This window comes from Petromyzon marinus, chromosome 34 (assembly GCF_048934315.1).
Source record: "Petromyzon marinus isolate PM22_M1 ecotype Great Lakes invasive population chromosome 34, UKy_Petmar_22M1.pri1.0, whole genome shotgun sequence".
In the NCBI taxonomy this organism is placed as follows: Eukaryota; Metazoa; Chordata; class Hyperoartia; order Petromyzontiformes; family Petromyzontidae; genus Petromyzon; species Petromyzon marinus.
The window spans coordinates 10,773,727-10,795,523 of NC_133700.1; the positions used below are offsets into that span (position 1 = coordinate 10,773,727).

General features: G+C 48.3%; 1 protein-coding gene across 1 annotated transcript in view; it reads left to right on the forward strand.

The window, feature by feature from the left end:
- The window catches only part of LOC116948704 (ATP-dependent 6-phosphofructokinase, platelet type-like), a 69,576-nt gene that overhangs the window by 31,430 nt on the left and 16,349 nt on the right, over positions 1-21,797 (forward strand). Inside the window, exons 4-11 of the mRNA XM_032965676.2 lie at positions 1,095-1,284; positions 2,632-2,797; positions 11,355-11,399; positions 13,394-13,502; positions 16,979-17,074; positions 17,849-17,941; positions 18,610-18,735; positions 19,268-19,332. Of these exons, the coding sequence (XP_032821567.1) occupies positions 1,095-1,284; positions 2,632-2,797; positions 11,355-11,399; positions 13,394-13,502; positions 16,979-17,074; positions 17,849-17,941; positions 18,610-18,735; positions 19,268-19,332 (890 nt within the window). The remainder of the gene's footprint in view (positions 1-1,094; positions 1,285-2,631; positions 2,798-11,354; positions 11,400-13,393; positions 13,503-16,978; positions 17,075-17,848; positions 17,942-18,609; positions 18,736-19,267; positions 19,333-21,797) is intronic.

Below are 21,797 nucleotides of genomic sequence, written 5' to 3' on the forward strand. Positions count from 1 at the left end.
AGGGCATTGAAAATGGGTCGTGGATGGGTATTCCAGCATGACAATGACCCAAAACACACGGCCAAGGCAATAAAGGAGTGGCTCAAGAAGAAGCACATTACGGTCCTGGAGTGGCTTAGCCAGTCTCCAGACCTTAATCCCATAGACAATCTGTGGAGGGAGCTGAAGGTTCGAGTTGCCAAACGTCAGCCTCGAAATCTTCATGACTTGGAGAAGATCTGCAAAAAAGGAGTGGGACAAAATCCCTCCTGAGATGTGTGCAAACCTGGTGGCCAACTACAAGAAACGTCTGACCTCTGTGATTGCCAACAAGGGATTTGCCACCAAGTACTAAGTCATGTTTTGCAGAGGGGTCAAATACTTATTTCCCTCATTAAAATGCAAATCAATTAATAACATTTCTGACATACGTTTTTCTGGATTTTGTTGTTGTTATTCTGTCTCTCACTGTTCAAATAAACCTACCATTAAAATTATAGACTGATCATTTCTTTGTCAGTGGGCAAACGTACAAAATCAGCAGGGGATCAAATACTTTTTTCCCTCACTGTATATTCAAAACTTCCATGTTCTCCCCGTGGTCACGTGCATTTTATCCAGGTCCTCTCTGTTTTCCCCTCCACATTTATAAACGTGCGGTATTTGGCTGCTATAAAAAAAATGTCCACATGTTAAGCTACTTTGTCGAGCTATCATTTGTGTCCAAGTAACTTCTGAAAAAGAGACAAAGATCCCCCGTGTAGCCTTAACAGACTTTTGGGGCAAGCGCCGTTAGTGAGCGCCTACGAAGGCCGGCACGGCACACGAGAGGATTGGTGGCCAACGCCACGCCGGGGCCGCCTCTGCCTCCCGAGTGGCGATGATAACACTCAGCACCAGGTTACTCATTTGAGACTGAGTCCACCTAACAGCAACCGCCATTTCCCCGGCTCTGTGCACTTTAAGGCCACGAGAAGTGTTGACGGCTCACTGGCAGGAGGTCACGGGCCAGACCCACGGGTTGACCGACCGAGTCGACCTGACACAAACAACACACGCCCACGCTCGCGCGTCGCGTCGCCGTGCCGAGCCGGTGTTGCGTGGTGAACCTGCAGGGCGGCACCGTCATCGGCAGCGCACGCTGCAAGGACTTCCGCGGCCGTGACGGGCGCGAGCAGGCGGCCCTGCACCTCCTGGAGCACGGCATCACCAACCTGTGCATCATCGGCGGCGACGGCAGCCTCACGGGCGCCAACATGTTCCGCCAGGAGTGGGGCGAGCACGTGCAGAGCCTCCTCAAGCAAGGTGGCTCCCAGACCCGGCAGAGCCGCACGATGGCACGGCATTGGCACTTCGCTCGAGCAAACTCAGCTTGAGCGTAGCCCCCCCCCCCCCCCCCCCAAGTAGCTCAAAGGAGACTCGCATTCAGAAACAAAAACAAGTTTATATTGTGTGTGTGTATATATAGATGCACCAAATATCAGTTACAATTCGAATCGTAATAAACCTAAAAGATTATTCGCGTGAAAAGTGAATTGATGTCTATCATCAATCTCCTGTGTCCGGGTCTTTTCTCCCGTCCCAGCCGGCTGTCTGCAACCCTCTTATTTCACTACATCTGTGCCATCTGCATCTCTCTCCTCTCACTACATCTGTGCCATCTGCATCTCTCCTCGCTACATCTGTGCCATCTGCATCCCTCTCTTCTCAATTCATCTGTGCCATCTGCATCTCTCTCTTCTCACTACATCTGTGCCATCTGCATCTCTCTCCTCTCACTACATCTGTGCCATCTGCATCTCTCTCCTCTCACTACATCTGTGCCATCTGCATCCCTCTCTTCTCACTACATCTGTGCCATCTGCATCTCTCTCTTCTCGCTACATCTGTGCCATCTGCATCTCTCTCTTCTCACTACATCTGTGCCATCTGCATCTCTCTCTTCTCGCTACATCTGTGCCGTCTTCATCCCTCTCTTCTCACTACATCTGTGCCGTCTGCATCTCTCTCTTCTCACTACATCTGTGCCATCTGCATCTCTCTCTTCTCACTACATCTGTGCCATCTGCATCTCTCCTCGCTACATCTGTGCCATCTGCATCTCTCTCTTCTCGCTACATCTGTGCCATCTGCATCCCTCTCTTCTCACTACATCTGTGCCATCTGCATCCCTCTCTTCTCGCTACAGCTCTGTCCTTCGTGCACATTTCTCTCGTCTCGCCAGAGCTCATCTCACTACATCGCTATATCTCTCTTCTGTCATCTCACTTGGAGTTTATTGAAAGGCCCCCCCCCACCCAATAATAATGTCTGCGCCAGGTGCCCCCGATGGACCAGCACCTCCTCTGGGGGTGGGAACCGTTTTCTTCCCTAGGGTCGAATAGATGCCAGGCCACACGTTCGTTGGCACGAGGACTGTATACATTGACTGCATTGCTCAAACATACTTGAAAGACAAACGGTGGCTGAGCATGCCTGATGAGAAACACAGTGCTGCCAGGTTGAAATTATCCCCCCTCTAGTGCCCGATGAGCGCATCAAATGACGACGATGAACAAAGTCGACTGTGACGATGACAGTGATGACGACGAGAACACAACCAATTGCCGAAAACAATCCTGACGAGCGAGAACTTTCTCGTGCGCCGACCAGGCAAAATCTCGGAGGAGGTGGCGGGGCGCTGCAGCAACCTTCACGTCGTGGGCCTCGTGGGCTCCATCGATAACGACTTCTGCGGCACGGACATGACCATCGGCGCCGACTCGGCGCTGCACCGCATCGTGGAGGTGGTGGACGCCATCATGACCACGGCCACCAGGTGTGACGGGGCCCCCAGCAGAGGAGAGGCGGCGGGCCGAAACGGCAGTTTCGGTGTCATTTTGGTTTTGCGTTTGCTTTTTTACTAAACTAAGCTATTGTATTGTACCAGGTAAGGCCCACTGAGCTATGTAGCTCTTTTTTCAGAAGAGACCTGGCCACAAATGATAGCTCAACAAAGTGGCTTGTCACGTGGGAATGTATAGCAGCCAAATAATCTGAATGCACCTTGATTCTAAATGTGGAGGGAAAAACGGGAGGACCCAGAGAAAAATCCACGCAACCACAGGGAGAACATGCAAACTCCGAATATAGAGGCGTCAGGGTCGGGATCGGACCCACGACCACCTGTATACCAGGCGAGATAGTTCACATCTCAGCACTGCGGTGTGTTGCTCCGGAAGCTAATGCCAGCTACACTCAGCCACTAGCAAATTTCACGGGTAAATTGCATGACTGTGACTCTGGTGGGACATTCAGGAGAATCCATTTTATTTTGGAGAATGGAAAATTACTCTCACTCAACTCATACGAATATCAGTAACTTTCATTTGAATGAAGCCCAGGTTGTTTCGGTGACTTCTTCGTGGAAATCCAGTGAGCATGAACGTAGTTCTGTCCGATGTGACTGAGCGGTTTCAGCTCGGTTGGCTTTGTTCAATGTTTTGGAAATGAGTCACGTGACGTATTTATTTATGCGTAAATGAATCACATTTGGTAGTTTGCATGACTGGCAATTGCATGATACGGCACAAACTTTCATTCTAGAATGTGGAAGAGGAGGCCACATACCCTCGAGAGGGTCTCTCCAGAGCTCCCTCTCAAGGAGGCCCTTCCCCCAGCATTGACTCGAGCGAGCAATTGCAGGGCTGCACCTTTACCTTCGAGCTATCATTACATTGCAGGATTACTCTGTGATCATTACAACGCTTGGGACTTCATACAACGTCACATCCTCGCGCTGCATATGACGCCAGCCTTAGGGAAAATTGCACTCCTTATGGAGAGAAGTAATCAGAGAGAAGTAATCAGAGAGAAGTAATCGGAGAGAAGTAATCGGATATAAGTAATCAGAGAGAAGTAATCAGAGAGAAGTAATCAGAGAGAGGTAATCAGAGATAAGTAATCAGAGAGAAGTAATCAGAGATAAGTGATCAGAGAGAAGTGATCAGAGAGAAGTAATCAGAGAGAAGTAATCAGAGAGAAGTAATCTCGAGAGCGATGAGCATGTTTCGTGAAACGCAACACCACACAATGTATATTATGACCCGCTATATTATATTGATCATATTACAACCCGCTATATTATATTGATCATATTACGACCTGCTATATTATATTAATCATATTACGACCTGCTATATTATATTTATCATATTACGACCCGCTATATTATATTGATCATATTACGACCTGCTATATTATATATGTATAATACGATCCGCTACACCACACGAGTCGTGCGAAATGTGGACATTTGAGCAGAAGCTGAAAAGTTCACACAGAAGCGTGGACACGCGCACGCATCACATTGCGGCGAGACACGGGGAGGATTAGAGGAGCATAGTGCAAGTTAGCAATGTCGCATCGACTTTTTGAAGACTTTTTAAGCCGGGCTTGGGCAGAACACGTTGCCACTACGAATGATGTTCCGGTGGTCGGCAGCAAAAGGAGGGAACTCGCCCAAGAGGGCCTTCCGCTGTGGAGATGGAGCGATAAAAATCAGCTACAGCATGGGAGCTGTATGGATTGTTGGCTCAAAAGACTGTAAGAGATGATGAAGGCTTTGGGGAGGCCTCCATCTAGCAGTGGGTAAACCATGGCTGACGACGACACGTACAGGTCAGGGGTCGGCGACCTGCGGCTCTGGAGTTGCGTGCGGCTCTCTAAGGACTGCTGCTTCATAACGTTGTTCATGTAGGGACCACCGTCTCGTGCTCGCGTGCGTTGCGACTCGTTAAAGAGATTTTTGTTTTCACCGAATTAACAAATAATCGTTTCACCTTGTTATTTTGGTTGCAGACCCCTGCCTTAGATTAATAACGAGTCCAAGAGGTCGTCGCAGCCAATACCGACGATGCCACCACACACCCGCATCACTTCCTTCCCTCTGTCAGATCTGACAACAGCCTCATAGTCCACACCAGACCTCTCAAGTCTGCCCCTACGCTATTTGGGAGAGGGCCTTTAAACTGTTGTCAGTGTTGTCCCAGAACTGTAAAATTCCTCTTGGCCTGCAAACTGCCACGGCAACGGACACTCACTTCGCATTGGGGCCGTCTCACAAGAAAGCAAAAGGGAGAAGAAAAATATTGACCTTATACTGCAGGGAGAAGGGGGGGGTGATGGGGAGACCGGATGTACATGGAATTAAAACACAAAAACACTGTCGCGCCTGTAATTGGACCTATAAATGGGAACCAGACAGCGAAGTATTTCAAGTGAAACCACCGCCAGTGGACGCGGCTAAAAGGCACCGACCACGAGCGGCGTTTAACAAGAGGCTCGTGCCACAGCTGTTGGGCACGCAAAGACAAAAATCCCCCGTATAGCCTTTAACAGACTGTTGGGGCAAGTGCTGTTAGTGAGCACCTATGAAGGCCGGCGTGGCACACGACGGGGCGCCGGTGACCACCAGGTTCAGTCGACCTAAGGGAGGGCCCAGGATCGGTCCAGGTAACCGCCACTGGTGTTAGTGGCCGTGAGCGGGAATTGAACTGGGGTAGCCGGATTCTTATCTCAGCACGCTAACCACGGCGCCACCGCTCCCCACACCCAAAGACAAAAACAAAGATCCCCCGTATAGACTTTAACAGACTGTTGGGGAAAATGCTGTTAGCGAGCACCTATGAAGGCCGGAGTGGCATATGAGGGGGTGGGTGGCCAGCACCACGCCCGGCCGCCTTTGTCTCCCCAGTGGCGATGTTTACACATTGTACCAGGTATTCATTTGAGGCTGAGTCGATCTAGGCAAGGCCCAGGACCGGTCCAGATAATCGCCACTGGTGTTGGCCGTGAGCGGGAATCGAACTGGGGATACCGGGTTCGCAGCGCAGCACGCTCACCACTACGCGACCGCACCCACGGACAGACACGCACACACGCGCACGTGTGTGCGTGCGTACGTGCGTGTCTGTGCGTGGGGCCACATGTAAGGCTGCTGCTGCTGAGAGAGTGCTGACGTGAGCAACCACTGTTGAGAATTCCTCCCCTTGTACGGCTCGGGTCATAGGTGGGCCCAAAGTAGTGTGAGGACAGTTAAATGGAAACATGAAAATGTTTTAGATAGACTTATCGGCAGACGTACAGAGAGACACGCATATAAGGTGATGCAGGTAGACAGAGAGAATTATAGAAAGATATGGAAAAAAACACATATGCAGATAAATTGAAATTGATAGACATATTTCCTTTCTTTATAATCAGACAGGACTATTTTATTGGATAATTTTTCATGTAATGCGTGGGAGGAAACCGATATCCCCAGGAGAAACCCCACGCACTTATTCCAGCGTAATTGTGGAAAAAGACAACGATCATTTATTTTATTCTGTCATCAGGTCCTTGGCTGGTTGATGTTTCAACTGAAGATGCCAAGCCTGAGAGTATTTTGTCACCGAATGATTCAAGCCCTCGCAACCCGATGAATTGTCACGATTTTGGCTCGCGAATCGATTTGTTGCGGCCATTGTGATGAATGTGGCATCTCTAGCGGCTGCACGGGTGACGTGAACTCCTTTCATGCACAGTATTCCTTCGTTATTCACGAGCTTGCGATCCGCGAATCGCATCTCTCTCTCTCTCTCGATGCACGACTGCATCGAGAGAGAGAGGGATAAAGTGATGAGAGAGAATGTGATGAGATAAAATGATGAGATAAAGTGATATCTGATGATAATGTGCATGTATCCAATAGCTTATTTATGTATTTTCGGTAAAATAAATATAACATCAACATTTTGTATAGTTTAGTTTTAGAGAGCATGGGGAGGCCTTCATCCAGCAGCGAAATTTTCCATTAACGAGCATCTCCGGGAAGTATCACCCGCAAATAACAAGGGAATACCATATTGCCATACACGGTGATCAATGTGTATATCATCTTATATATATTTGATATATATCATATATCCCACTGATTTCCTAACGACCTTCTTACATTCGGCTCAACGGGTGATCGAATGTTGAGAAAGCTATGGCTTCATCACGACAGGAGGAGAGAGTTAAAAGGGTCCAATCATAATAATGATAATAAGTGCACAGAGACCTGCGGTGTGGTGGGTGAACGCAACGTGGGTGAACGCAACGTGGGTCCCACGACACAGCGGTGCAGGAAGTAATGAGTGAAGTCCATGGGAACGGTTGCTGTGGTGGCAAGCAAACAAAAGAGTGACAAGCAGGATATGTGAAAAGTTCAGATATGTGAACATCTGCAGAAAATTACAGTGACACCTTTGCTCAAACATGGTTGCCGGACAAAAAAAATACAAAGCACAAACCCGCTTTACACACGGTAGCAATAATTTACTGGACTTTGATGAGTAAGCAAATGTACGCAGGGTTAAAACATGAGTGGGAAAATAAACCAGAGTGGTAGCGACGTAAGAGCGATACAGAGGTACAGTGAGGGAAAAAAGTATTTGATCCCCTGCTGATTTTGTACGTTTGCCCACTGACAAAGAAATGATCAGTCTATAATTTTAATGATAGGTTTATTTGAACAGTGAGAGACAGAATAACAACAACAAAAATCCAGAAAAACGCATGTCAAAATGTTATAAATTTTCTTTGGTTCTTTCGGTAAAGTCACGTAGAATGAGAATAAAATAATAAATTGATAAAATAAAATAACACAATAATATTCTCACGACGTTTCGGCCACAACACAAGCGGCCTTCATCAGGTGAAGGGACGAGACTGTCTGGTAGGACAGCGCTGGAGTGAAAGAGCCACGTTCAGATCACGGCTTAAAAGCTTAAAAGCCGTGATCTGAACGTGGCTCTTTCACTCCAGCGCTGTCCTACCAGACAGTCTCGTCCCTTCACCTGATGAAGGCCGCTTGTGTTGTGGCCGAAACGTCGTGAGAATATTATTGTGTTATTTTATTTTATCAATTTATTATTTTATTGTGAAAGAGCCACGTTCAGATCACGGCTTAAAAGCTTAAAAGCCGTGATCTGAACGTGGCTCTTTCACTCCAGCGCTGTCCTACCAGACAGTCTCGTCCCTTCACCTGATGAAGGCCGCTTGTGTTGTGGCCGAAACGTCGTGAGAATATTATTGTGTTATTTTATTTTATCAATTTATTATTTTATTGTCATTCTACGTGACTTTACCGAAAGAACCAAAGAAGATGAATCATTGCAGTCACGAAAGCTTTAAATAGAAATAGCTATGTTAAAGTCAGAACATACACATTCACCGAGGCACCTAGTACAAATCAAACAGGAGAATTTAGCATTGAAATAACTAGGCGAATTTAGCATTGAAATAACTGAGTGATTAGCTAGTGACTGGTCACAGAAATGGCTATGTTGAAGTCAAGGCCTACACATTTGAGCTATTCACAGTAACTGGGTATACAATACAATATATAATGAATACTACATAGTGAACCAATAAAAAACTAAAATATAAATTACCTTAATGTTATCAATAAACTCTATATTCTCCAATCAGCTAAGCTACCAACAATAAGTCGTTATATATCACAATGCTATATGGCAAAAAAATGGGTGGATTCTTACCCTCAACTTTAGCAACACGGATAGCTACGGGCCCCGTTCAGACGGACGAGTTCATCCATGGTCGGAACAGAGGAGGGGGAGAGAGACAGCTGCGAGGCGCTATTATACTCCATGTTGCAAACCATACCATTAACCGTGGTGTGATAGGTATTAAGAGTTAATGCTGGCGAAAGAGCTGCGGTCTGAAGGTCATTGTAAAATACAATTAATTAAGAACGGAAATGGTTTAAAACATCTTTCCAATGGTTACTAAGCCAGAATCCATCATCTCGGTTGAAATTATCTGAAACCGACACACCTGAAGAGGACCGTTTGTGTTATGGTCGAAACGTCGTGAGAATTTTTATTGTTGTATATATATTTTATTATTTTATTGTTTCCCTTCAACGTGACTTTACCGAAAGAACTAAGAATATCTCTGTGCTTGTATATGTGAATGGCCTCATGAACGAATCTCTCATGGTAGCCGGTTGGTTTGCAAAGAACCTCTGTCTTGGAGAAGTCAATGTCATGTGAGCCCACTGAATTATAACAGTGATCTGCCACGGCAGAGGAGTTCGTTCTACCGTGTTTCAAGTCTGCTTTATGTTCGCGGATGCGGTCCGAGATATGTCGTTTGGTTTCTCCAATGTAGCTACTACCACAGAGGCACTTTAGTTTTTAAACGCCCGGGTACTGTTTGTCTGGAACAGCATCTTTTGCAGATGGAACTAGGTGCCTCGGTGAATGTGTATGCTCTGACTTTAACATGGCTATTTCTGTGACCAGTTACAAGCTAATCACTCAGCTATTTCAATGCTAAATTCTATGCTAATTCCTTTGTCAAGGGGTGCCTCTGCGGATGTGTATGCTTTAACTTTAACATAGCCATTTCTGTGACCAGTCACAAGCTAATCACTCAGCCATTTCAATGCTAAATTATATGCTAATTCCTTTGTCAAGGCGCTTTGTTTCTTCTCACACAGCTTAAAGGTCGTGATCTGAGCGTGGCTTTTTCACTCCAGCGCTGTCCTACCAGACAGTCTCGTCCCTTCACCTGATGAAGGCCGCTTGTGTTGTGGCCGAAACGTCATGAGAATATTATTGTTTTATTTTATTTTATCAATTTATTATTTTGTTCTCATTCTACGTGACTTTACCGAAAGAACCAAAGAAGATGAATCCTTGCAGTCAAGAAAGCTTTAAATCGAAATGTTATAGATTGATTTGCATTTTAATGAGGGAAATAAGTATTTGACCCCTTTGCAAAACATGACTTAGTACTTGGTGGCAAAACCCTTGTTGGCAATCACAGAGGTCAGACGTTTCTCGTAGTTGGCCACCAGGTTTGCACACATCTCAGGAGGGATTTTGTCCCACTCCTCTTTGCAGATCTTCTCCAAGTCATTTAGGTTTTCGAGGCTGATGTTTGGCAACTCGAACCTTCAGCTCCCTCCACAGATTGTCTATGGGATTAAGGTCTGGAGACTGGCTAAGCCACTCCAGGACCGTAATGTGCTTCTTCTTGAGCCACTCCTTTGTTGCCTTGGCCATGTGTTTTGGGTCATTGTCATGCTGGAATACCCATCCACGACCCATTTTCAATGCCCTGGCTGAGGGAAGGAGGTTCTCACCCAAGATTTGATGGTACATGGCCCCGTCCATCGTCCCTTTGATGCGGTGAAGTTGTCCTGTCCCCTTAGCAGAAAAACACCCCCAAAGCATAATGTTTCCACCTCCATGTTTGACGGTGGGGATGGTGTTCTTGGGGTCATAGGCAGCATTCCTCCTCCAAACACGGCGAGTTGAGTTGATGCCAAAGAGCTCCATTTTGGTCTCATCTGACCACAACACTTTCACCCAGTTGTCCTCTGAATCATTCCCATGTTCATTGGCAAACTTTAGACGGGCATGTATATGTGCTTTCTTGAGCAGGGGAACCTTGCGGGCGCTGCAGGATTTCAGTCCTTCACGGCGTAGTATGTTACCAATTGTTTTCTTGGTGACTATGGTCTCAGCTGCCGTGAGATCATTGACAAGATCCTCCCGTGTAGTCCTGGGCTGATTCCTTACCATTCGCATGATCACTGCAACTCCACGAGGTGAGATCTTGCATGGAGCCCCAGGCCGATGGAGATTGATAGTTCTTTTGTGTTTCTTACATTTGCGAATAATCGCACCAACTGTTGTCACAGTCTCACCAAGCTGCTTGGCAATGGTCTTGTAGCCCATTCCAGCCTTGTGTAGGTCTACAATCTTGTCCCTGACATCCTTGGAGAGCTCTTTGGTCTTGGCCATGGTGGAGAGTTTGGAATCTGATTGATTGATTGCTTCTGTGGACAGGTGTCTTTTATACAGGTAACAAGCTGAGATTAGGAGCACTCCCTTTAAGAGTGTGCTCCTAATCTCAGCTCATTACCTGTATAAAAGACACCTGGGAGCCAGAAATCTTTCTGATTGAGAGGGGGTCAAATACTTATTTCCCTCATTAAAATGCAAATCGATTTATAACATTTTTGACATGCGTTTTTCTGGATGTTATTTGTTGTTAATCTGCCTCTCACTGTTCAAATAAACCTACCATTAAAATTATAGACTGATAATTTCTTTGTCAGTGGGCAAACGTACAAAATCAGCAGGGGATCAAATACTTTTTTCCCTCACTGTAACTAGCTGCAGGTTTGCAGTGAATTAGTCGGTGTTGGATCACGATCGTCAATCATCGCTCCTGCTTTACGGAGCCAGCGAGGTCAGAGGAGGTTGCTCCACATCCCAGATATGACAGCAGCTTCTGACGCGGAAGTCTAACCTTGGACGTGTGCTTTGTTGCAGCCACCAGCGGACGTTTGTGCTGGAGGTGATGGGAAGGCACTGTGGGTGAGTCTCCTTGCAGCGCCCTCTCAATGACCTCCGATTAGCATGGTTGGCTATGTATGGTGCGAAAGAAGTTCAACATACATGCATACATCATTCAACAAGCCGCCGTCTCATGCAGGGATTAATTTCAGCCGGGTCTGTCCGGGGTCGATTACCCAAAACATACTGTTGCACCCGGCACAACCACATCCAGTGTACCTCTCGCTACGGCTCTGGCTACCTACTCCGTCCACTCGACCTGCGCCCCGGAAATTAATCGGTGAGAAAAATAAGCTCTGGTCACAGCCGTCACATTTGATTGATGGAGTATACAGCCAGCACTGCTGAATGCAATTACATCACAGTTAATTACATTTACATCCGTCGTGACGTCTAATCACTTGATATAATATCTGAGTGGCGACAGTGTTTGGCTCACGGCGCCATGAACCCACGACCCGAGTTCAATTCCCAGCCAAGGCCACCATCAGTGGTGAGTGATATCACAACTGGTGCTGGACCCCTAACCCTGCTACTCTTCACCAACCTGAAGTATCGATGTATGACCATTTCACCTCCCATGACTGACCTAGCATGGGGAGGTCTTCATCCAGCAGTGGATGGAAGGAAGGGATATAAACCATTCTCTTATAAGTAATGATATAACATGTAAATGTCATGCTATTTGAATAAAAAAACACACTTTTTTCAGAGACCACATTTCAAATGTCATCGCCCAAATACAAGCCTTCTCTCCTCCCTTGCTGTTTTGAGTAAAAGTCATTACGGTAAATGTTAACCATTAAATATGTATCAGTTGTTAGGCAGAGGTTTTTTTATGCCAGTGGTGGAAAAGTATTTTTGGGTCCCTAAATGTAATCTTTTTTTTATCTTCTCCATCATCCGTGTGTTTATAGTCATGTTTTTTTAATTGTAGTCGTGCTGTTTCACTGCTGTCACTTTGCATTACTCATATCTATTGCGCTGTGTTTATGTTCTCTAAATTAATCCGCTCGCTTTATGTAAATGATGAGAAACTCATGGGGATTGGCAGGAAAGGAAAATGTGGATTGGTAAGACGGTGACACATTATCACTCTTGTATCTAGTGCCAGTCTCAGAGTCTCAAACGAGCAATGTGGCAGTGATTATCGCAGAGAGAAATTTCGATGTTTGATTTCATCGTTAATTTTGCACTGTTGCTGCTGATTACGATTTTCATCATTGTGCGTTTACTCTGTAATTTTTTAAAATTAATTTTATCCATCCTGCTTTCATGCGATTGAGTTTCAGTTTCTCGAGATAATTTTCTTGTGATGATTGAACAATGTACTTATTTTTACTCCCTTGAAAAAAACCCCTTCAATGTTTAACACGCAAAAAAAATTCAGCCCCTTTATCAATCCACTACTGGATGAAGGCTTGCGCATGCCACGTTGGTCGTTGTTTGACCATACTTCACCACACTGGTCATTGCGGGTTGATGCAACCAGGACCAGGACTGATTCAGTTATCATTTGCAGTTATTGGTTATCCGCATCGTCGCGTCACAGTGAGCATTCCCGTGACATCATTCGCAAGCATCAGAACTTGTTTTATTATCAAATTATTTATTTATACTGGAAGAATCCGATGAGCTATGAAGCTCTTTTTCACAGATGTCCAGTAGGGGCGGGTAAGAACGTCACAACCACCAATACAACAATATAATAGCAGGCCATTGCTTACCAGCGTCATGGTCCAAATTTGCCAAATTAAAAAAATTCCATCACTATTTATTGAATTTGGAATCGGCAATCGAGCTCCCTATTGCCAAAACCTACCAGGACACTCCCTCCACACCCATTCCCTCCACAAAAAAGGATCCTGAGACTTGGTAAGGCTTTCCAGTGTAAACATGCGGAGTAAATTAAAAATAAAAATCCACGAGCACGTTTCATAATGATGAACTGCACTGTGTGTGTGAGTGAGACGACCTCTGCTGTAGTGTGTCCACTCTGGGTGTGCGGTCCGCAGCTACCTGGCCCTGGTGAGCGCTCTGACATGCGGTGCGGACTGGGTCTTCATCCCCGAGAGCCCCCCGCAGGACGGCTGGGAGGACCGCATGTGCGACAAACTCAGCGCAGTAAGAGCAGCGCCCATGTGTGCATACAAATGTACATATATGTGTACATGGAAGTGTACATGCATACGTACATGTGTACATACGTAACTACATGTGTACATGCATGTATGTACGTATATACATGTGTGCATGCATGTACGTATGTACATACATGTGTACATACACGTGTACACACATGCATGCATGCGTATATACATGCATGCATGTGTACATACAGTACATGCATGTGTTCATGCATGTACTGTATGCGGGGAGCGGTCGCGCAGTGGCTAGCGCACCGCGTTCCAAATCCGACGAGCAGAGTTTTGATTCCCACTCACGGCCAACACCGGTGACGGTTATCCGAACCGGTCCATGAGGTGCCGTGCTGGAGCATGGCACATCACGGCTCGTGGAGATGATGCCTGGCGGTCGAGACTCGCGACCGAGTGGCACCATAGCGGTGAAATCCGCTCGTGCGCAGGCGAGGCGCGATGCGAATCGTCACGTCGCGGTACCGCTAGTGATCATGGCCGATCGACGATGACGCGTGATGCTCGTCCGTGGGCGATTTAAATTCACGAGCTGTAGCCGGCGTCAGTCCTCCGTAAGAGTCGGCGCGCTGCCTCAAATGACCCCAGCCGCGACACTTTACACCCTCTGCCTCTGGCATTAAGACCGCAGCTGTCAGTCAAGCCCCTCCACCTACAAGCAGCAGGGAAGTTCGCCAGGCCTGGTTCCAGCCTCTCTGGGATAGGCGGCGGGGGGTGTGGTGGGGTGGGGGGAGCAGCCGAGCCCTTGTGTGGGGGTGGGGCACCATAGCAGTGATTCACCTCAAAGGATACATTCAGGTGGGGTTGGCCATTGTGTTATTTGGTGGTTTTGGGGGCTAACCCCAGCAGCAGACCACTTGAACCTGGCCCTGGGCGACCCTGGGATACGATTCGGCCTGCATGAGGCATGCCTTCCTCCCTCCCTCCCTCTCTCCCCCACCACCACCAGAGAACAGTGCGATGATGATCCTAATCATAGTTGCTCGTTTTGTTTTGCGTTTAACATTTTATCGGAGTTTGTTTAACATTGTGTCGTGCAAGCGAAGGAGGGGGGATGGGTGGGGATGACCCTATGATGCGTTCTCAAACTATGACCTTTGTGGCAAGTGCCTTGATTGTCATTGGTCCGATGGTGTCTAAGCAGTTGGCATAGCATATCGCGAATAACGAGGGGATACGGTATTAATGAAGCAATTCATCTTGCACGCTTTGTAATTTTCCAACTGCAAGTGAAAAGATCCCTGCATAGCAAGCGCTCCCCTTGTGGCTATCCCACACTGCGCCATTGGGCATCGGTGGTGTTGAGCATTAAACCCATGGGGCCATCGCGATCACACCGCGTTAAAAGGTCATCTATTACCGCTGAATCTGGACGCGGTCGAGCACGTGCAATGCATTCGCAAGGTCGTGAGTTCAATTCTCGGTTGGTGGTTGAGGGGGTGGACCCAGACAATCATCCTGATGGGGCCATTAAAAGAGGCCCCGCTTTGTGGAAATGGTAACAGAGGTTGTCCTATGGATAGGCTCGCCCCCACATTTGAAAAAAAAATGTCAATTCCGAGGCTGGCTCAAGGCTGTAAAGAACAGAGCGCCACCCACTGCTCAAATAAACGGGAAACCACGTTTGACTCATTTGGCTATCGCTAGGCTTGTGATACATTCACGCTAAATGCAGCTGATCTCGTCAGATCTCGGAAATCGAAGTAGATTTGAGCCTGGTTTGTACGCGGATGGGTGGCAATCAGGGCTTGCCAGGTATTGTAGGTGTCGGGTGGCCAGGAGATGTAATTGCTTCGTGTCAACCTCTCCTATGTGAGGTGGGGTTTTTTTTCCGGGTACTCCAGTTTCCTTGCACATGAAGCCGAACTTTCCCCAATAAAATTGGCCGAACATCCAAAAAAGTAGCAGGACTAACTTCTGTAAAATAGGCCCAAGACTATTTTACAGAAGGTAGTCCAAGTGAAGCTTCTCCTGGGTAAATTATTGCCATTATTTCTTGTTAAAATATTCGGTCGGACTTCAAATGTCAGTGCCATTACAAGCAAATACCACAGATCTAATGTGGTCACATAGAGCAAATTCTTGCTGGCAAGTGCAAAGTTACCGTGTTTTTTATTGTTCCGAGGCGAAAGCGCATTAACGAAAACACTTTGGCTCACGGCCACGTCGAGCACTTGATCGCGGGATTACAAACGGTATATAAAGGGGGGCCCATTAGGGAAGCACTTAGGCACACGTTGATAGGCAAGGGCATCGGACGTATTGCACGCGAGCGCGATACACAATGCATTATCGTCCGTAAGTGCCGGATTATTTGCGGGCCAGTGGGAAAAAGAAAAAAAAAGTCCCCACCAGCGGAATTTTCCACTCGCGCGCAATGCGACCGAGTTCGCAATCAATGACTCTTAATAACTCCCTCGTACTTTCGCGACGCTGTATTCAGAATTGCAGCCGAATCGAAAAAACTGCGCACATTGGGGGAGCTGCAAAAAACGTAAACTTGAAACATTCAAAATAATAAAGTGGCAGCGTGAGCCGTCGAATGAGGCATTTTCGCAGCGTGTTAGTGTAGCGGTTTTTTTTAGCCAGTGGTCACGTGGCTTACCGCTGGGACGAAGCTGCCTTGTGCCATGATCTCAGCCCGTTGATGATATCTATTGGGACTGATAGTGAGAATTGTTATTCATTATTCTAATGTGCACGAATGGAAAAGTAACAAGACCATCGTTTGCAACCCTTTGTAAGTCCACCGTCATTCTTACGGAGCGGCGGCACGGTGAATGGCCCACTGTGTTATGAACCCCGGTGACCTTCTGAGTTCCGTTCGTAGCCACGGTTTACACCAGTAGACGAATAATATCTGAACCGGTCCCGAGTTTCTCCCCCCCCCCCCACCTTCACCAACCCCTTACTGACCAGCGCGGTGAAGTTGAGGTCAAACAATCCCCGTGATGAGCACGGCGCGGGGAAGCCTTCGTCCAGCGGTGGATTGACAAAGGACGGTCCAGTGAAGCAAATGAACACATCACGGTGGCAAAAACGTGCGGCTCTCCACACCGGTTCCGCTAACAACTACGAGCAGTGGAACGAAAGTTAACCAATGGGTCCCCGCACTTGTTCCATTAACCGCATTGGCCGCATTAACGAACTGCAGTCACACGCCGAGGCTTGCCACCTACGGCGCGCAACAAACGGGGTCACATCTCATGGGTATGAAGAATAATTCACACGTACCAGATGAGGGGAGAAGCCACACGCGCGCGCGTTGTCCCGACCGGTGCATTATTGTTACCGTCATTACTGACAACGACCGGGAACTTTAACATCCCGGGATGACTTACCGATTTCGCGGGGACAGCGGCTGCCCCGACAAGAGGACGGCGCTGGGAGGACCAGCGCCCGCGTGGCAACCCGTGTACCCCAACTGCGGCAATGTCATTTCAGACGCGGGTGCACAGGAAGAGGCTAAACATGATCATCGTCGCCGAGGGGGCCATCGACGCGCACAACCAGCCCATCACGTCGGAGCTTCTCAAAAACGTGCGCCACCCGCCACACCCCCCCACCACACCCCCCCCCCCACCCCACCCTAGACCCCCCCCCCTCCCCCCAGCTCCTCATCGACTGGAACTCCTCGCACGCTCACCTGTACCCGGGCATTATTTACAGCCGGGGCCTACCTAACTGGGTCATGACACGTGGAAAATATCTCCGCACTCGGCACGCCGCATCCTGTATTACGCCTCGTCCAGGCCGTGGCTGCTGATCACGGGCCGCCTCGTCCAGTCTACCGGCGACCCGGGAGACAATTGGCGAGAGAGACCCGGCTCAGTGGCATGTGGCTGAAACCCAGAAGCTCATCGGCATCGGCCCAGTGCTTTGACCCCCAGGGGCTGCCCGGCCACCTCCGTGGGGAGAACTTTCAGTTTGAAAAGGCCACGATGATGTAGTTGCAGACACACCGAGGGCAGCAGAGAAGTAGTGACCTCCGTTAAGAGCGTAGGCTTGCGATGCAGAGCACGTAGAATATACAGGTCTGACGGTGCGGCAGGTAAGAGTTCAGACATTCTTTGCGTCGAGCAGGGTCAAAAGTTGCGCGACTGGGCGGATGAGTGGGATATGCAACGCCAAAAAGGTAGAAAGTGACGAGGCCCCTTGGAGCTTCTCGAATATAACAAGTGCGGCAGGAATCAATATGAAAGTTAAATCTGCTAGGCGCAGCGTGTGCAAATCCCCCCCCCCCATCCCCGCGGATTTGCGAGCGAGCTCTCGCCGTGCGGTCTGTCGCCTTCCCCCTGTGCCCCGTCGGCGCAGCTCATCGTCAAGCGCCTGGGCTTCGACACCCGAGTCACGGTGCTGGGGCACGTGCAGCGCGGAGGGACACCCTCCGCCTTCGACCGCATCCTGGTGCGTCGACCGTGTGCATCGGGTGCCACCGATTATATATCTTTAACAAATATATTTTTGAGGCCACACACACACACACACGGTATTATTTGAGGAATACGCTCGGATTGTGAGTAGCTGCTAAAATTACCGCTGTTGGTTATCTCATTTTATATTTATTCATAGAGCTCCTCAGTTCACGGCGCTTCACACGGTTTCAAAGCGGTCGCAAAAACAAGTGATTTAGATATTCTTTGGGTCTTTCGGTAAAGTCACGTAGGTTCAAAAAAAATAACAAAAAATGACAAAAACTACGACGTTTCGATCGCGACGCAAGCGTTCGTCATTCCTCATGACGACCGCAACAGAGGGCCACGTGGGGGTCACGACAGGACAGGGGAGGGACGGGACAGAGTGGAGGGGCGTCGAGGACAGGGAAGAGGAAAGGGAATGGGGCAATGGAGAATCGTTGAGCTCGACGAGGAACGGTGCCGCCCCCGTGATGCGTGGATCAAACAAATCAGCCGAGACGCCGGCGTGTGGCGGCAAGGGCGGCTGATGCGGTGCGACAGTCCTCTTGCCGGCTGTGCGCGCTCATTGAGTGATGCGGTCGGGGGGGGGGGGAGGTTTAGATACCGCTGTAAGACAACAACAACAAACCACGTGGGGTTGCACTCATTGTGCTGCAGGCGAGCCGCATGGGATTCGAGGCCGTGCTGGCCTTGCTGGAGGCCACGCCGGAGACTCCGGCGTACGTGGTCGCGCTCACCGGGAACCAGATCGTGCGCAACTCCCTCATGCAGTGCGTGCAGCAGGTGAGACGGGCAACGGGATTCGCCGTCCTCAGCGGCCATCATCTATCCACTGCTGCATGAAGGTCTCCGCAAACCGTTGCCACCACCGTCGCAGTGTCATGGTTAACGCCCGTTGGAGTAAATCCAAATTGTAAATGTTGTGGATTTACTCTCCGACACACCGGTGGGCTGAAGTAGTCACTAATTGGCGTTTTGTTTACGAGACAATTCCCTTACTCATTGGCTGTGTCGGTTGGTGGAGGGTTACGACACATTTATACTGAAACATTTATTACGAATCACTTCCATCTGTCCGGGTCAGCAACCCAGCACGTATTTCCACACCCGGCACACCGCATCCAGTATACCTCGAGTTACAACCGCGACTGCTAGCCGCCGCGTGCCGCCTACTCCAATCCACCAGCGACCTGGAGAGTATTCAGCGAGACACTGAGCCCTGGCGACGGGTGTGTGTATGTGTGTGTATTTGTGGCCGTGTGCGAGCGATCCACTCACGCTCTGCTGCATTGAACGCTGTGCACCGTGCGCGCAGACCCAGGCAGTGCAGAAGGCGATGGACGAGGGGCGATTTGAGGACGCCGTGAGACTCCGTGGAAAGTAAGACTCCAACCTCGTTCATTGACACGTACATTTCATCATCGGCATGACCGTTTCATGTTTTTGAAACGCTCGAACTGTATAAATACAAGTGTCGGGGTTATACACGATCGTTGCTTGGGGCGGAGCAGCAGTGCAGTGGTTAACACACTTCGATTTGAACCCGGGGACCAGCGTTACATCCCAGCCATGGCTAACATCAACGGCGAATGATGCCAGACCCAATCCCGCCCCGCCAAAGGAGCCTCGCTTCAGCGACGTGGTGAGGCCCCTTGGAAGTATTGTTAAGCTGACATTGCGAGTGAGACACTTATCATGGTTGTATTGAATTATCTTCGTACAATGCGGGTCGGTGAAGTTGGATTCGGATATCACTCGCCACCGACGTTAGCCAGGGCCAGGAATTAAACTCAGGTCAATGGGTTCAGAGCACAGCGTACGAACCATTGTGCCACGGGCTAGCCCATCACTTCCACGTTCCACATTATAAACAGTGATGTGGTATGAATGTCATTGTTATTAGACCATTACTGTATCTGCCCCCGCACGTTGTCATTCAAATGCGCGTGCTCAAAAATAACCACCCATAGAATATATAACTACATCAGAAAACGACGCTGTACACATGTCAATGAATCAACTAGAATACAAAAAAATGCGTGCACAAATCCGTGGGCTTGCTCAGCAATGTTTAACTCGATAACCTCCCCTTCTAATGGATGTGGGAGGGTGGCCACACGCAGCCGGGATGGCTAACTCAATGATTGATGCCTTGTACGTCAACTGGTATCATGGCATCGAGTCTCAGGAGGGTCCTGCTCATGCTTGTTCTCGTGCTTTTTCCATGATGTCTGTTGAACTTCTTCTGCACCGTAACGTAGCCGACCGTGCTAATCGGAGGACACGAACTCGGTACAGACATGTCAGCAGCCTACTTGTTGTACTGCATCCCAGTGGCACATCATAGCATAGAACGTCGGTGTTTATCCACACACCGAGGCTCTTTCTGTAGCACTTAGCGATTCCAGACTCTCATCCTTATGCGGTCCACCAACCCCATTGACGAGTGGCCGGATTTCAAGCTCACATTTGTCACTACACTCAGTAAAAATAAATAACTTCAGAAAACTGTTCAGGCAAGATGTAAGGCAGATTTATAGTATATATATACCATACATTTGCATTGCGAGTGAGTGAAGTGTTAGCGAAGGGAGTAGTGTCACTGCGCTCTGAACCTGTTGGCCTGAATAAAATTCCCAGCGACAGCGACCGTAAGTGGGGTGAGTGATATCCGAATCGATCCTGGTCACCCCAATCATCCTTTCACTAACCCCCGTACTGAACCGGCACGGTGAAGCATGGTCAAAACAACGCCACGATCGTAATGCTGTAAGGAAGGCCTTCATCCAGCAGTGTATTGACAAAGATGTCTATTTAACACCGGAAGCAGGTATATTGCTTCACTATTTTGGCAAATTGCCCGATGATGCTGGATGTAATTACCAGCGAAACGTCGTACTTAAATCGTTAATGTTGTGGATTTACTCTCCAACACACCGGTGGGCTGAAGTAGTCACTAATTGGCACCTTTTGTTTACGTGACAAACCCCTTACTAATTGGCTGTGTCGGGTGGTGGAGGGTTGTGACACATTTATCCTTACGCGATCTAACCCAAAAACCTTTATTATGAATAATATTGGTCGCGAAAGTCTACGTGTTAAACAAAGATATGAACGTTAATATTAAAAATGCACCAATAAGAGAAATCGTGGGGGGAAATGTGAACAAATCACAGCTTTTCAAGACATTACATACGTCTTATTTAACAATAAAAAAATAAGCGATGCAAAGGTTGTGGGACGTTTGCATCTTGAGATTAAGGGAAAGTGGTGTTTAAAGGTTACTTTAAGAGGGAGAGGAAGATGGTAGAAAGAGGCTTCGGGACAGAGTTGGAATGAAAGCTCTTGATAAAGAAACAGGTAATCATTAAAAAAACTATTCACCACAGGTGCAGGGGAAGAGGGAGGTATTATAGGCTTGGATGTGAACAGAGCAGGTGCCTCAGTAGTGCAGAGAGCCAGGCTGGCATGTGCAGTGATTATTGCACATGCAACCCTAGCTGCCTGTAATGATCATTGCACATGCAACCGCACCTCCGATTAGCACGGTTGACTACGCACAGTGCGAGAGAAGTTATACATATATCGTCAGCCGTGATCAATCCACTGCACTGGATAAACGCCTCCCAGAGCCGTCGCTATCTCTCATGGTCCTGCAATGCAACGGATCCATCCTGCACACGACTCCACGCCTGAGCTGACTTCATTGCTCCATCTCCGTAGTGGGACATGCTCTCTGGCACATTCCCCTCCCTTACCTGCCATCACCATTCCTTCTCGCGACGGTGACCTGCAACATGGCCCACTGAACGCTTTGTCAATATATCTCTAATAATAATACTGAA